Here is a 13,824-nt window from a genome sequence, read left to right as displayed (position 1 = left end):
CTGATGATTTTGTGGGTTAATGATTACTAATTACAAACAATTCCTCCTCAAATGAGCAAAAGGCATTTTTGAATATACATTTGAATGGAGGAGATATAAACTATGATTGAATGTGATGTGTTTGAGTTACAGTGGAAATTTAAACTAGAATTTAGCTTATGCGGAGCAAAACAAGGCCTAAGTCACTTGGGGAATAAAGTTGGCTAGACAATGGAGTAGTAAATTAAGGAGAGGAAGCCATGTTTTGAATTATCTTTTAAATTTCATTAATTTTCTAGTTAGTATTTTCTTTTTGTGGTCCAGGCATGATCTTTCTTTCTTGGCATGAATGTGGACCCTTCTTTCTGTAAATTTGCTAGGGTTTGGAATGGAGGAAAGGCTGTGTTTTGGAAGCAAATACTGCATAGTACTGCTTTAGGACCTGAGCCCTCAGGCAGGCCTCAATTTTCTCTGTCTCCAGGTGTGTGAATTTCTAAAATTGTGAAATTTATGTAATTCAAAAGAACACTAACTTGTATGAATTTCTAAAAAATACTATTGGGACTTATGTATAAGATCTTTCTAATACGTAATCTGTGAGTGTGTGTGCCTGTTTTTAGTTGCATTTGTAGTACCACAAATACTGTGTATGATCCCCTTAAACAGATGGCTTGATCAATGTTCACATGAAGATCTTGAATATTGCTCTCCCTTTGGCTCTTTAGAATTGAATTTATGGTTCCAATTCTAGACCTTTTAATATATATATATATTTAATCTGGAAAACAGAATTTTAAAAGCCCACAGGGATGAAACTGGAACAAAAATTAAAACCAAGATTTTCATGATTCTGCATAAATCAAAAATATTTCTCAGAGCTCTACTTTGGTTTGCACATCATTAGTACATCTATTAGGGAAGAAGTAAAGTTTCATTACATTATTGTTTAGGCATACATGAGTCTGAAACATTTTTACTTCTGCTTTAGTGCTTCCCTTAAGTTTGAGTTTCATCTAGACTTTAGAGGCATGTGTGCTCCAACCCAAAAATTGAGGGCCTAAAAGTAGCAGAGTCAGAAGATAGAAAGACTACAGTGCATTTAGAGGAAAGGTGTTTAATATAGATATATTTCAGTTCGAAATAATAAAAGCAAAAGTGACATCTTTCTAAATTAGACATAGTGCAGATGTATTTTATATTTGTCTCAGAAGTTAAACTTGTAACATTTTAATCTCAAAGTACTTTTTCTCTCTCACTTTCGTTTGTTTACTAAACTAAAGATTATAGCAAAATTAATAATTATTTGTTCATCTTAAGTAATTGTTTCCACTTAAAAGTGACTGCTTTGTGTTGGATTGTCTGAGGTTGAGTGTGTGGAAATACAGGGCTCAACCATAAATAGAGTTAATGTAGGGTCTCTTTTCTCAAAAATTTCATCTTTTAGTTATGGTGTCATTTAATTTAAATGGGATATCATACAGCTAAATCCTTAAATGTTAGGTAGCATTCTTATAACTTTTAAATTGAGACCTCAGCAGTCATGACTTAAATGTTTGGTAGAATTAATGTCAATCTCTATATTTAGAACAGACAGTACATATTAAGTAAGCTAGATCATATTAAATAAGCTAGTTTTTGCTTATGATTCATTCAGTTACTGCCCTATTCCATTTTATTCCTGTTGGGAAAGATTTACTAAATAAGTCTCCAAAACAAATATAAATGTATTTTCTCTTTGAGAACATCTGGTCATACAACATTAACAACTGACTGCAGTTTTAACTCCAGGTATCTGAAAATTGACTATAGGGTTAGATATTATGCAATCAATATTAGCTCTTTTTAGTATGCTAATTAATAGTTTCAGGAACAGTTACAATAATATGCAAATTTTAATATTATTACCTATTCCCTGAGAAAGTTTTTACGCAATTCTAAGTCTGGATCTCATTACCAAAATATTACTAGAAGCATTCCATTGAAATAAGATGATTCTGAAATATATTTTCTTTATTTAATGACATTAATATATTGATTTAAAAATAAAGTACCTAGGAAATACATTATTAAGTTAGGAAAGTTAAGCCAATAGTATTTTAAGACATTATGATTCTATGGGTACATTTTCGTAGAATACATTTCCCTCCTTATTGCTGTTTGTTTTTGGAGATTGAAATTTGTTCTGTGATCCTTCAATAACGGAAAACTCTTTCTCCCTATTATTGTGATTTTGAGTTCTATTTTAAACATAAACTCCAGATATTCAATTAAGTATAATTCACAACTTACAGAGTAATAATATTAAAGCAATATCAACAGTAAAAGAAATGTTATTGGAGATTGTAACGTAAACCAATTACATAAATCCTAGTGCTTCCCTTGACATAAGCGGTAGGTGGAGAGGATCAAAATTTTGTTGGTGATTTATCAAATAGATATGCAATCTAATTTGAGGTAAGCTAGGGTTGTTTTCATTTGCTGCAGAATTTGTATTCAAAGACCACAACTGAAAAATCCTGTTTTTACCTGTGCTCTTTTCTTAGTATATTCTTCTTGTTTGCTTTCTAGATTGCACATACAAGTATCGTTGAGGAAGTAATCAGTTCAATCTCCAAGGACGTTTACTTGCCATTTTTAAAATATATAATTTTTATCTAATATTATTTGTGCATAAATATTTTTACTCCATAATTATTTGCATATATGATCAAAAAATCATCTGCTTTCAGTGAACTAGTGTTTGAATAATTCTAAGATAAGTCATTTGTGTAGGGCATATATCTACATATTGTAGATTACCTACCTACCTACAAAACTAAAAAAGATTTTTCAAAGATTATTACAAATTGATGACTCTTGCATCCTTCCTAATTAAAAGATTGTTTGCAAATCTATTTTTTTTTCCTTCAGTCCAGGGATTGGTTGGGTAAAAGATGCCTAATTATGTTATCTTAAAATATGTTTTTCTCACTTTACTTTGCGAACTAGGACCCCCCTCAGCTCCTCGGAATGCCATCTCAAATGTTAATGAAACTAGTGTCTTTCTGGAATGGATTCCTCCTGCTGACACTGGTGGAAGGAAAGATGTGTCATATTATATTGCATGCAAGAAGTGCAACTCCCATGCAGGTGTGTGTGATGAGTGTGGAAGTCATGTCAGGTACCTTCCCCAGCAAAGCGGCCTGAAAAACACCTCTGTCATGATGGTGGATCTGCTCGCTCACACAAACTATACCTTTGAGATTGAGGCAATGAATGGAGTGTCCGACCAGAGCCCAGGAGCCCGGCAGTATGTGTCTGTAAATGTAACCACAAATCAAGCAGGTAAGTGCTAAGCCCAACCCAAGTGGGTACATCCGGCCTACCTCTGTCAATTCTCTTCACTGCTGTCTGAAATCAGTGAGAGAAGTTCCCATAAACCAGAAGGTTAGGACTAAACATATAATACATATCCAAATACATTTTTTTAAAATAACTAAAATAATAAGCAAAAGCTATTTTAGTAAGCACGTCCATGTATGGATGGAAGAAAAAGATACGTTTTCATTGAATTTTTTGTTAAAAATACATTTCTGGCACAAATGCATTTGTAGTAAAAAAATTAAATTGCAGATAAAGTTATACAGTGCAGTTAATACAGTCCAAATCAACATTTTTGTTTTTTTTGCTTCCCTGCAGGTTTTTCATTTGATTAATTTAGCTTGTATTTAGATATTTTTTTTATTTGTTTGTTTGGCACAATAGCTGAATTTTGTTTGTAGATTGAAACATTATTTTCTTATTGTGTCTATTATTATTACAAAAACAAATGCCTGGAATGATGTTTCCTTTGTTAAGTCCATTTCTCAAAATTAGAATAACTGTGAATTATTATATAACCACATTAAACCACATCTATGCTCCATGTGGTGATATAAGAATTATTAGGTAGTAGGTGATAAAATATAGTTCAGTTGAATTGCAAATTTCCTCACATTTTCCCTTAATATTTTCACTTTTATGCAAATCAATATAGAAGACTTCTTTTTCTGGTAAAAATAGGAACCAAAGACAAACTACAACTGAATTAGGAATTTAGCCTACCATTTGGCAAGAGTCTGTCAAAGCCTGTGAGTAAATTAAAACTTGGTTTTTTGAAACAGCAGGTATCTGGGAAGGGAAGAAAAGGCAATAAAGCCAAGAAAGTTTAACTTTCCTTTATTCCCTGGCCGTGACTCCCAATCCATAGACATAAATTTGCTGCCTTATTAGTACCTCAGGTGGGCTTTGGTCGGTGAGAACATCCTTGCTATCAGTGCTCACAATTTTGAAGGATGTGTATGACCAAATTGAATCAGTTAGTTTGTATCATATTAATATAAGTTTGTAGATTGTGGAATGACCAGTTTGTCAAGGAAATGCTGTAGGTAATCAAGTCTCATCCAAAATAATTTGAATTGTTGGATATGTTAGGTAAATCAGGTGTCTATCTCTCAAGAATAAGAAACATGTAGTTTAGTTTGCAGTTGTCTCTGTTTGATAAAGCAGAGAGAAATATTCAAGAGTAAACCAGATGATGTGAAGGCACCTGAGTAATTCAATAAGCATAATTTTGAATGTTCTACAAAGTCTTATCTATGTTGAAGACAAGCATTTTTTTTTTTAATTCCTTAAGAGGAAACAATGCCCACATATATGCCACTTTCTTCAGTTAATTGTTTATAGTTTTCTCCATTTACACCCAACCTTAAAGGGAAACTAATAAAAGTGCCAAAAAAAAAAAAAAAAAAAAGCCAGATGAGTAGAGTAACACTCAACTTTCTCTCAGTGTAGACTTAGCTGCAGGCAAAAACAGCACAAGTAGATTGTCCAACAGAAAGTCTAGATTTCAAAGATGTTCAGATGTGAACTCTCTTCCAGATCAGAAAAATAATGGCTTTAAAGGTGCAATTTCAGGTTTCTCATGCAACATACTTCAACCTTACCAGGTTCTATGTATGAATCTTCTATTAACAAATTGAGAACATATTGAGTAATCACTAAGTGTTTTATTCCTTTGGGAGAAAATTCTCTGACTCTCATAATCTTAACTTCTTTGAAAGATATTTCTCTGATGAACTAGATATGGGAAATGACTTTGTTTATTTTTAGTGGTATGTTTGGTAAATATTTGTTCTAGTTGTCTTTATCTTGATGGCCTGTTCAGACTCCAAGTGTGTTTCTTGAACCCAAGTAGCTGGAGTTAAGAAAGATGAATTTTATCCAGCTGATCAAGGCATGGCTAATATATAAAGCAATTATTTGTATTCAGAGCAGATATTTTGTTGACTTTTGGCTGCTACTTTTCTCCAAATTGTCAGGGTACACATACTGCAAAATTCTTGCAAACCTCCCAAAAAAAAAAAAAGCCAATTAAGGAGATTTTTCTCCTAACCTAACAGTCCAGACCAAGTCTCCATTTCCACAAAAATTGCTAACTTCAAGTAGCTCTGAAAAAATCTTAGATTTAGTGCAACATTACCAGACATTTATCAAGTACCAGTGTCACAGAAAATGGGCTATAGAAGTTGGTTTTTAATGTCTGATTTCAAACATTAAATGGAGGAGGTTTTTCTGCACCATTTGTGGTTTCTATATAAAACTTTCTTCAGCAGATTTTAACTCTGGTTTCATGTTCCTCTAAGGATTGTTTTCTGAAAAATACATTTCTTTTTATTTGTAATTGGCCTCAACAGTTTCTCTGGCATTTTCTGATTGATATAATTCATTTTTGTGATTGCAACACATGTATGATCTGTCCAGTTTCAAAATTAGATGCAAAAAGTACAAGGAGGAAAAAAAAATAGTTATTTGTTCAAATGAAAAATTTTGCTTTGAATTTGGAACTGAAATTGATTAGCTAATCTTGGCTGATCAGTCTATAAATGCAAATAATTTCCTGCTGAGGGTAGTGATTAAGTAATTAATTTATAGATGTTTGTATGGTATTTAAAACATTTTTACAACTGTTATGTCATTATGGAGTCTAGCTTTGCAAGAAGCTGTCTGAAATCCAATGATACCTTTTTACATGTTTTTTTTTAATAGTTTAGTAAGTTTGAAAGAAAAGCTGAATACTAGAATTGGTAGGAGTTTATGATCATTCTAAAATGTGGCTAATAGTACGGAGGTTGATAAGAATGAATCCTAGAATTGTGAGTATTTTCATGTTCAAGAATAAACACATATGAAGGGGAGAAAAAACAAAATAAAGTAGAGGTTATATGAAAGTAAGGAAATGCTGGCTGTGGGGAATGGGAAAATTATAGGAAATAAAATATGGATGTGTTAATTGCATGCAATCTTTTAACAAATAGTCCATATTCAAAGCAGATAAAAATGGTGAGTATGTAAATAATACTTTATCAAAGCTTTAAATTTAGAAAAAGAATAAAATTCATTGAGATCCTTGAGTTTTCTAGTGAGTTTATACATCTTTCTTATACAATATTCCTTTTTTTGTTTTTTATGCAATTTGATTGAGATATATTCACATACCATACAGTCATTCAAAGTATACAATCAACTGTTCACAGTATCATCACATAGTTGTGTATTCATCACCATAATCATTTTGACCATTTCTATTAGTCCAAAAATAAAATAAAAATAAGAATAAAAATAAAAGTAAAAGTAAAAAAGAAGACCTAAGATATCCCATACCCTTTATACCCCTCTTTTATTCATTTACTTTTTGTTCCCATTTTTCTAATACTCTGTCAATACACTGGATAAAGAGATTGTGAGCCACAGGGTTTTCACAATCACACAGTCACACCGTATAAGCTATGTAGCTATACAATCATCTTCAAGAATCAAGGCTACTGGATTGCAGTTCGATAGTTTCAGCTATTCCAGTACATTAGACTTTTCTAGCTATTCCAACACACTAAAAACTAAAAAGGGATATCTATATGATGCATAAGAATAATCTCCAGAATGACCTCTCGACTCCATTTGAAATCTCTCAGCCACAAAAAAACTTTATTTTGTTTCATTTCTCTTCCCTCTTTTGGTCAAGAAGGCTTCCTCAATCTCACAATGCCAGGTCCAGGCTCATCCCTGGGAGTAAGGGCACACATTGCCAGGCAGATTTACATCCTTGGGAGTTATGTCCCATGTAGGGGAAGGCCAGCAAGTCCACCTGCTGAATTGCCTTAGAGAGAGAGGCCACATCTAAGCAACAAAAGAGGTTCTCTGGCGCACAATTATACATAGGCTTAGCCACTCCTTTGCAGTAACAAGCTTCTTAAAGACAAGCCCCAAGGTGGAGGGTGTGGCCTTCTAAATTGGTACTTCCTAAAGCTTGTGAGACTATCAATAATTTCCCAGATGGAGGTTTAATATTTCTACATTTTTCCCCAGTCCCTCAAGGGGGCTTTGCAAATACATTTTTATTCTCTGCCCAAATTACTCTGGGATGTATTGGGGCTTCACACTAACCTGTACAAACCAACCCAATCTCACTCCCTATTCAAAGTTACATGCAATTATGATGTTTGCATAAATTGACCATACAAATTAAATTATTTAGTGTGCTACAGAAAATACAGATTTTGCACCAAATAAACATCTCTTCCTTTGGTCTCACATAGAAGTTGAAGTTTTAAAACACCATCAATATCATCTTTTACTCTTTAGTCTGATTTACTTTAGTCTTAAGAAAGTCCATTTCATTCATATATCTAATTAAACAATATATTCTTTTAAAAAATGGAATATATTCATTTTAATTCAGAATTTAATTTCTTAAAAAAAGAAAAACAAAAAAAATACATTGAAACTAGTAGACTACATTTTCAGTTATTTTCCTGCTTCTAACACAATACACTAATATAGCTTTATTCTCTCCCAAATGAAATGTGCAGGGACAAGAGAATGTGTTTCTTGCATATTATTGGTAAAATAGTATATTGGTAAAGAATCTGGATGGTAGAGCCATACTTTCTGGTTCTAGTACTGGGTCTACTACTTGCTAGCTGTGTCATTTGAGTAAATTTCTTAAACTTCCCAGGGCCTGAGGTTTTCTATTTGTAAATGGAAAAATTGTGTATCTATTTTATAGGATGGCTGTAAGGATTAAATGAGTAAGCATCTACAAAATCAATTAGTGTAATGCCTGACATATAATAAGGGATTAATAAATGTTAGCATAGTGGCAATTAAGAAATTTTTCAATAGTATTTCAAGTAGTGTGTGAGTACAAGGAAGAAACCATGGGATTAAATGATTTCAGACTTTTTTAGTATTGTGTAAACAAACTCATTGGTGAAATTAAAATGGAAAAGGAAAAAACATTTAAAAGTTAAAAATAATGCATAGGACCACTACAGATAACAAAAGACAACTGCTTCAAGCTTGGAGGAAACTTCGTTTTCCTATGACCACTTTGCTCTCAATGATTTCTTAATATTGAAGTTGTTCTAAATCTGATAAAATACACAAAGCAATAACATAAAGGAGCAACAAGAGTATTAAAGCAAGAACAAAGAGGCAGAAAGTACTTTGTAAATATAAAATAGACTCATGATTTTGATTTTCATCAAAATGTATTTGGGAAAAGTAGAAATTTTGTTAATGACATCATTTTAATGCTTAGAGGGATATACATTTGATCAATTATTGAAGTTTCTAAGGAAAATGTCAACAGGCAAATGGTTCTTACAACTACATATCAAGAATATCCCTATATTGGTTACACACTGATGCTTCTATGACCAGTTTAGTGTTCTGACTTGGGCTAGCAACAAAAATCTTCTAATTTTGCCAAATGAAGCTGCCTCTCAACATTGGAACTTGGCTTAATGAAGTAGAATTCTTGTTTTGTGCTTCTTATCCTGGCTCCTTGCATTTTGAAAACATGAAGAAGATTCTATTCCAATAAGTAGGCCAATAATTTATTTCTGGTTTATTTAAGAAGGATTAGCAAATGTGGTAGAATATTTTTAGAAGTGGTCAAATTTCATGCTTGGTTCAGACTTTAAATGAAAGTCACTTGGTTTTTAAAAAGACATTTTGGGAGCCTTCTCTTCTTTCTTTTACTCTCTTCTACCTATTATGGTAACAGTGACAAAACGTTGATGAGTAGCATGCTTCAAACTTAGTATATGTGTGCTCATTCCTATAAATATTTATTTGTATTATCTCATTTGATCCTAAAATATCAATATGGCATACTATCCTTTCCCCACTTTTAAGATGGAGAAACTGAAGTTTAAAGATGTGAAGTAATTTATATAAGGTCACAAAACTAGTAAGTGGGAATAGGAATTTGAACTAAGAAATTATAACTCTATAGCCATTGTGCTCTGAATTACTAGTAAATATTGTCCATGCTATTTCCTCTACCTGAAGCTTCTTTCTTATATCATTGTCCTAAATAGCCCAGTTTTCAGATCCATTTACATTGCTACTTCCTCTAGAAAGCCTTCTCTGCTCTGCAGTATGAGCATACCTCTCCTAACATAAATTTAAGCACAAGACACTATAAATATTTTCTCTACTATCCATTTATCTGGAATCTTTCCCTTGAGGCTATAACAGTGCCTAGCATTTGTGATTGTTAAAATGATTCTTAGCATAAGTGTAATGGTTTCATTATTTTTTAATGTTTATATTTGTTATTAGAGAAGCTGTGGATTAACAGAAAAAAATAATGCATAAAATACAGTATTCTCATAGAACGTGCTACCACCAACACCTTGCATTGGTGTGAAACATTTGTTACAATTGATGATAGCAAATTTTTATAATTGTACTATTAAAGTCCATGACTTCCTTGATTGTGTAGTATAGTTCCATGGATTTACTTTTAATCTTTATTGTGTTAACACATATACAATCTAATATTCCACTCTTAATCACATTCAGATATATATTCCAGTGCTTTTAATTGCATAAACAATGTTGTGCTACCATCACCACCATTCATAAGCAAAATATTTCCATCATTACAAGTAGGAAACCTGTACATTTTGAGCCTTAACTTACCATTTCCTATCCCCAACCCATCCCCTAGTAACCTATATTCAAGATTCTGACTCTGTGAGTTTGCTTATTTTAAATGCTTCAAATCAGTGAGATCATACAATATTTGTCCTTTAGTGTCTGACTTATTTCACTCAATATGATGTCTTCAAGATTCTTCCATGTTTTCTCATGTATCAGGACTTCATTCCTTTTTTTGCTAAATAATATTCCATTGTATGTATATACCACATTTTATTTATCCACTCATTGGTTGATGGACAGTCGGGTGGCTTGGATCTTTTGGCAATTGTGAATAATGCTGCTATGAACATTGGATTGTAAATACCTGTCTGAGCCCTGCTTTCAATTATTTGGGGTATATACCTAGTAGTGGGATTGCCTGGTCGTGTGATAGTTCTATACTTAGCCTTCTGAGGAGCTGTCAGACTGTCTTCCACAGCAGCTGCACCATGGCACACTGCCACCAGCAATGAAAGAGTGTTCCTGTATCTCCACATCCTCCCCAACACTTGTTATTTTCCATTATTTTAATAGCAGGCATTCTAATGGGTGTGAAATGGTATCTCTTTATGGTTTTAATTTGCATATCCCTGATGGCTAATGATATTGAGAATCTTTTCATGTGCTCCCTGGCCATTTGTATATCTTCTTTGGTGAGCTGTTTATTGAAATTTTTTGCCCGTGTATTTTTTAAAAATTAGGTTGCTTGCCTTTTGTTGTTAAGATGAGGGATTTCTTTATATATGCTGGGTGTTAAACCTTTATCAGAATCATGGTTTCACTTATTTTCTCCCATTGCTTAGGTTGTTGTTTTACTTTCTTGATAAAGTCTTTTGAGGTCCATAGTTTTTAATTATGATGAGGTCCCATTTATCTATTTGTTCTTTTTTTGCTTGTGCTTTGGGTATAAATTCTAAGAAACAATTTCCTAACAGAATCTGAAGGTGCTTTCTTATGTGTTTTTCTAGGAACTTGATAGTTGTAGGTCTTTAATTTAGGTCTTTGATGAATTTTGAGTTTGTTTTTATACACAGTGTGAGTTTGTTTTTGTATATAGTATGAGTCTTCCTTTTTTTTTTCCTTTGAAATGGAGACCCATTTTCCCAGCACCAATTATTGAAGAGACTTGTTCTTTCCAAATTGAGTGTTCTTTGCCACCTTGTCAAAAATCAGTTGGCAATTAATGTGAGGATTGGTTTCTAAGTTCTCAATTGGATTCCATTTGTTTGTATGTCCCTCCTTTTGCCAGTATTGTGCTGTTTTGATTATTGTAGCTTGTGATAAGTTTTAAGTTTGAGAATTGTGAGTCCTCCAACTTCATTCTGCTTTTTGAAGATGCTTTAGCTATTTGAGACCCTTTTCCTTTCCTTTCCGTATAAATTTGGTGGTTGGCTTTTCCATTGCTGCAAAGAACGTTGTTAGAATTCTGATTGGAATTGGATTGAATCCATAAATTGCTTTGAGCAGTATTGACATCGTAACAATATTTATTTTTCCAATCCATGGACATGGAATGTCCTTCCATTTATTTAGGTCTTGTTTGATTTCTTTTAGCAGTGTTTTATAGTTTTCTGTGTAGAAGTACTTTACATCCTTGGTTCAGTTTATTCCTAGATAGTTGATTCTTTATTTGCTATTGTGATGGAACTCTTTCATTGATTTATTCTTCTGATTGTTCACTGCTTGTGTATGGAAACATGACTGATTTTTTTGATGTTGATCTTCTACCCTGCCACTTTGCTGAATACATGTATTAGCTCTAGGAGCTTGTTGTGGATGTTTCAGGATCTTCTGTATATCAGATCACATCATCTGCAAATAGGGAAAGGTTTATTTCTTCCTTTCCATTTGGATACCTATTATTATTATTAATTATTATTATTATTATTATTATTATTATTATTATTTTGCTTATTTGGTCTGGCAAGAACTTTCAGTACAATGTTGAATAACAGTGAGGACAGTGATTATCCTCCACTTGTTCCTGATCCCAGAGGGAAAGTTTTCAGTATTTCACAATTAAGTAGGGTGTTAGCTGTGTCTTTTTTTATATGCCCTCTGTCCTGTTGAGGGAGTTTCCTTCTATTCCTAGTGTTCTAAGTGTTTTTATCATTAAGGTGTGCTGGATTTTTTTAATGCCTTTTCTTCATCTATTGAGATGATTATGTGTTTTTTTTTTTTTCCTTCATTCTGTTAATGTGGTATATTATATTAATTGATTTTCTAATGTTGAATCCACCTTGCATGCCAGGAATAAATCCCACTTGATCCTGATGCATAACCCATTTAATATGCTGTTGGATTTGGTTTGCTGGTATTTCGTTGAATACAACTATACTTATAGGAGATATTGGTCTGTAATTTTCTTTTCTTGTAGTATCTTTATCTGGCTTTCATATGAGGCTGATATTTGGCTTGTAAAATGAATTAGGAAGTGGTCCCTCCTCTTCAATTATTTGGAAGAGTTTGAGCAGAATTAGAGTTAGGTCTTGCTGGAAAGTTTGGTAGAATTTCCCTCTGAAGTGATCTGGTCCTGGGCTTTTCTTGTTGGAAGGTTTTTGATTACTGATTCAATCTAATTACCAGTAATTCTTTTGTTGAGATCTTCTATTTCTTTATGAGTCAATGTAGGTAGTTTGTGTGTTTATAAGAATTTGTCCATTTCATCTAAGCTTCCTAATTTATTGTATACAGTTGTTCATATTATATTCTTGTAATCATTTTTACTTCGGTGGAATTGATAGGAAAGTCCCCCTTTTCATTTCTGATTTTCATTATTTGTATCCTCTCTCTCTTTTTCTTTGTCAGTCTGTTGAAAGGATTGCCAATTTTATGGATCTTTTCAAAGAACCAACTTTTGGTTTTCTTGGTTCTCTTTATTGTTTTTTCTTCATTTCATTTATCTCCACTCTAATCTTTATTTCCTTCCTTCTGTTCACTTTGTCTTTAGTTTACTCTTTTTTTTCCTAGTTTTTCCAATTTTGAAGTTACTTCTCTGATTTGAAATCTTTCTTCTTTTTTAATGCAAGCATTTAGAACTTTAAATTTCTCTCTTAGTACTTCCTTCAGTGCATCTTGAAGGCTTTGATATGTTGTATATTCATTTTTATTCTCCTTCAGGTATTTCCTAATTTAACTTGTGATTTCCTCTTTCAACCATTGGTTGTTTAAGAGTATGTTGCTTAATTTTCTACATATTTGTCAATTTTCCATTTCTCTCTCTTCTGTTGATTTGTAGCTTCATTCCATTGGGGTAGGAGTTAATGCATTGCATGATTTCAATATATTTGCATTTATTGAGACTTGCTTTGTTACCCAAGATGTGGTCTATCCTGGAGAAAGGTCCTTGTGCACTTGAGAAGAATATGTATTCCTTTTTGTTGGGTGTATTGTACTATATATGTTTGGTATGTCTAATTGGTTTAGAGAATCATTCAAGTCTTGTACTTCCTTATTGATCTTCTGACTAGATGTTCTATCCATTATTGAAAGTGGTATAAATTAAAGTCTCTTACTCTTAATGTAGAATCATCAATTTCTCCTTTCAGATCCGTCATTATTTGTTTCATATATTTTGGGGATCTGCTATTAGATACATATATATTTATAATTGTTAACTGTTCTAGTTGAATTTTCCCCTTTATCAGTATATCATGACTGTCTTTGTCCCTCTTAACTGTTTTTAAACTGACTTAAAGTCTATTTCATCCAATATTAGTAAAGCTACCATAACGGATTATTTCTTTGGTATTCCTTGCCCCTTTTTATGTTTCTTCTCTTTCTGGAAATCCCATTATTTGTATATTGTTGCATTTGATGGTGTCCCAGAAGTGTCTA

General features: G+C 32.6%; 1 protein-coding gene across 6 annotated transcripts in view; it reads left to right on the top strand.

Moving 5' to 3' along the window:
• Positions 1-13,824, top strand: part of EPHA5 (EPH receptor A5) — a 402,903-nt gene that overhangs the window by 194,963 nt on the left and 194,116 nt on the right. For 4 of the 6 annotated variants that reach the window (XM_037829895.1, XM_037829893.1, XM_037829894.1 and 1 more), the window contains exon 5: positions 2,968-3,303. The exons of the other annotated variants lie outside the window; for them this stretch is intronic. In XM_037829895.1, the coding sequence (XP_037685823.1) occupies positions 2,968-3,303 (336 nt within the window). The remainder of the gene's footprint in view (positions 1-2,967; positions 3,304-13,824) is intronic. 6 annotated transcript variants of the gene reach the window in all.

This window comes from Choloepus didactylus, chromosome 3 (genome assembly GCF_015220235.1).
Source record: "Choloepus didactylus isolate mChoDid1 chromosome 3, mChoDid1.pri, whole genome shotgun sequence".
In the NCBI taxonomy this organism is placed as follows: Eukaryota; Metazoa; Chordata; class Mammalia; order Pilosa; family Megalonychidae; genus Choloepus; species Choloepus didactylus.
The sequence above is the reverse complement of the archived record's forward strand: the minus strand, read 5'-3'. Positions and strand labels throughout refer to the sequence as shown.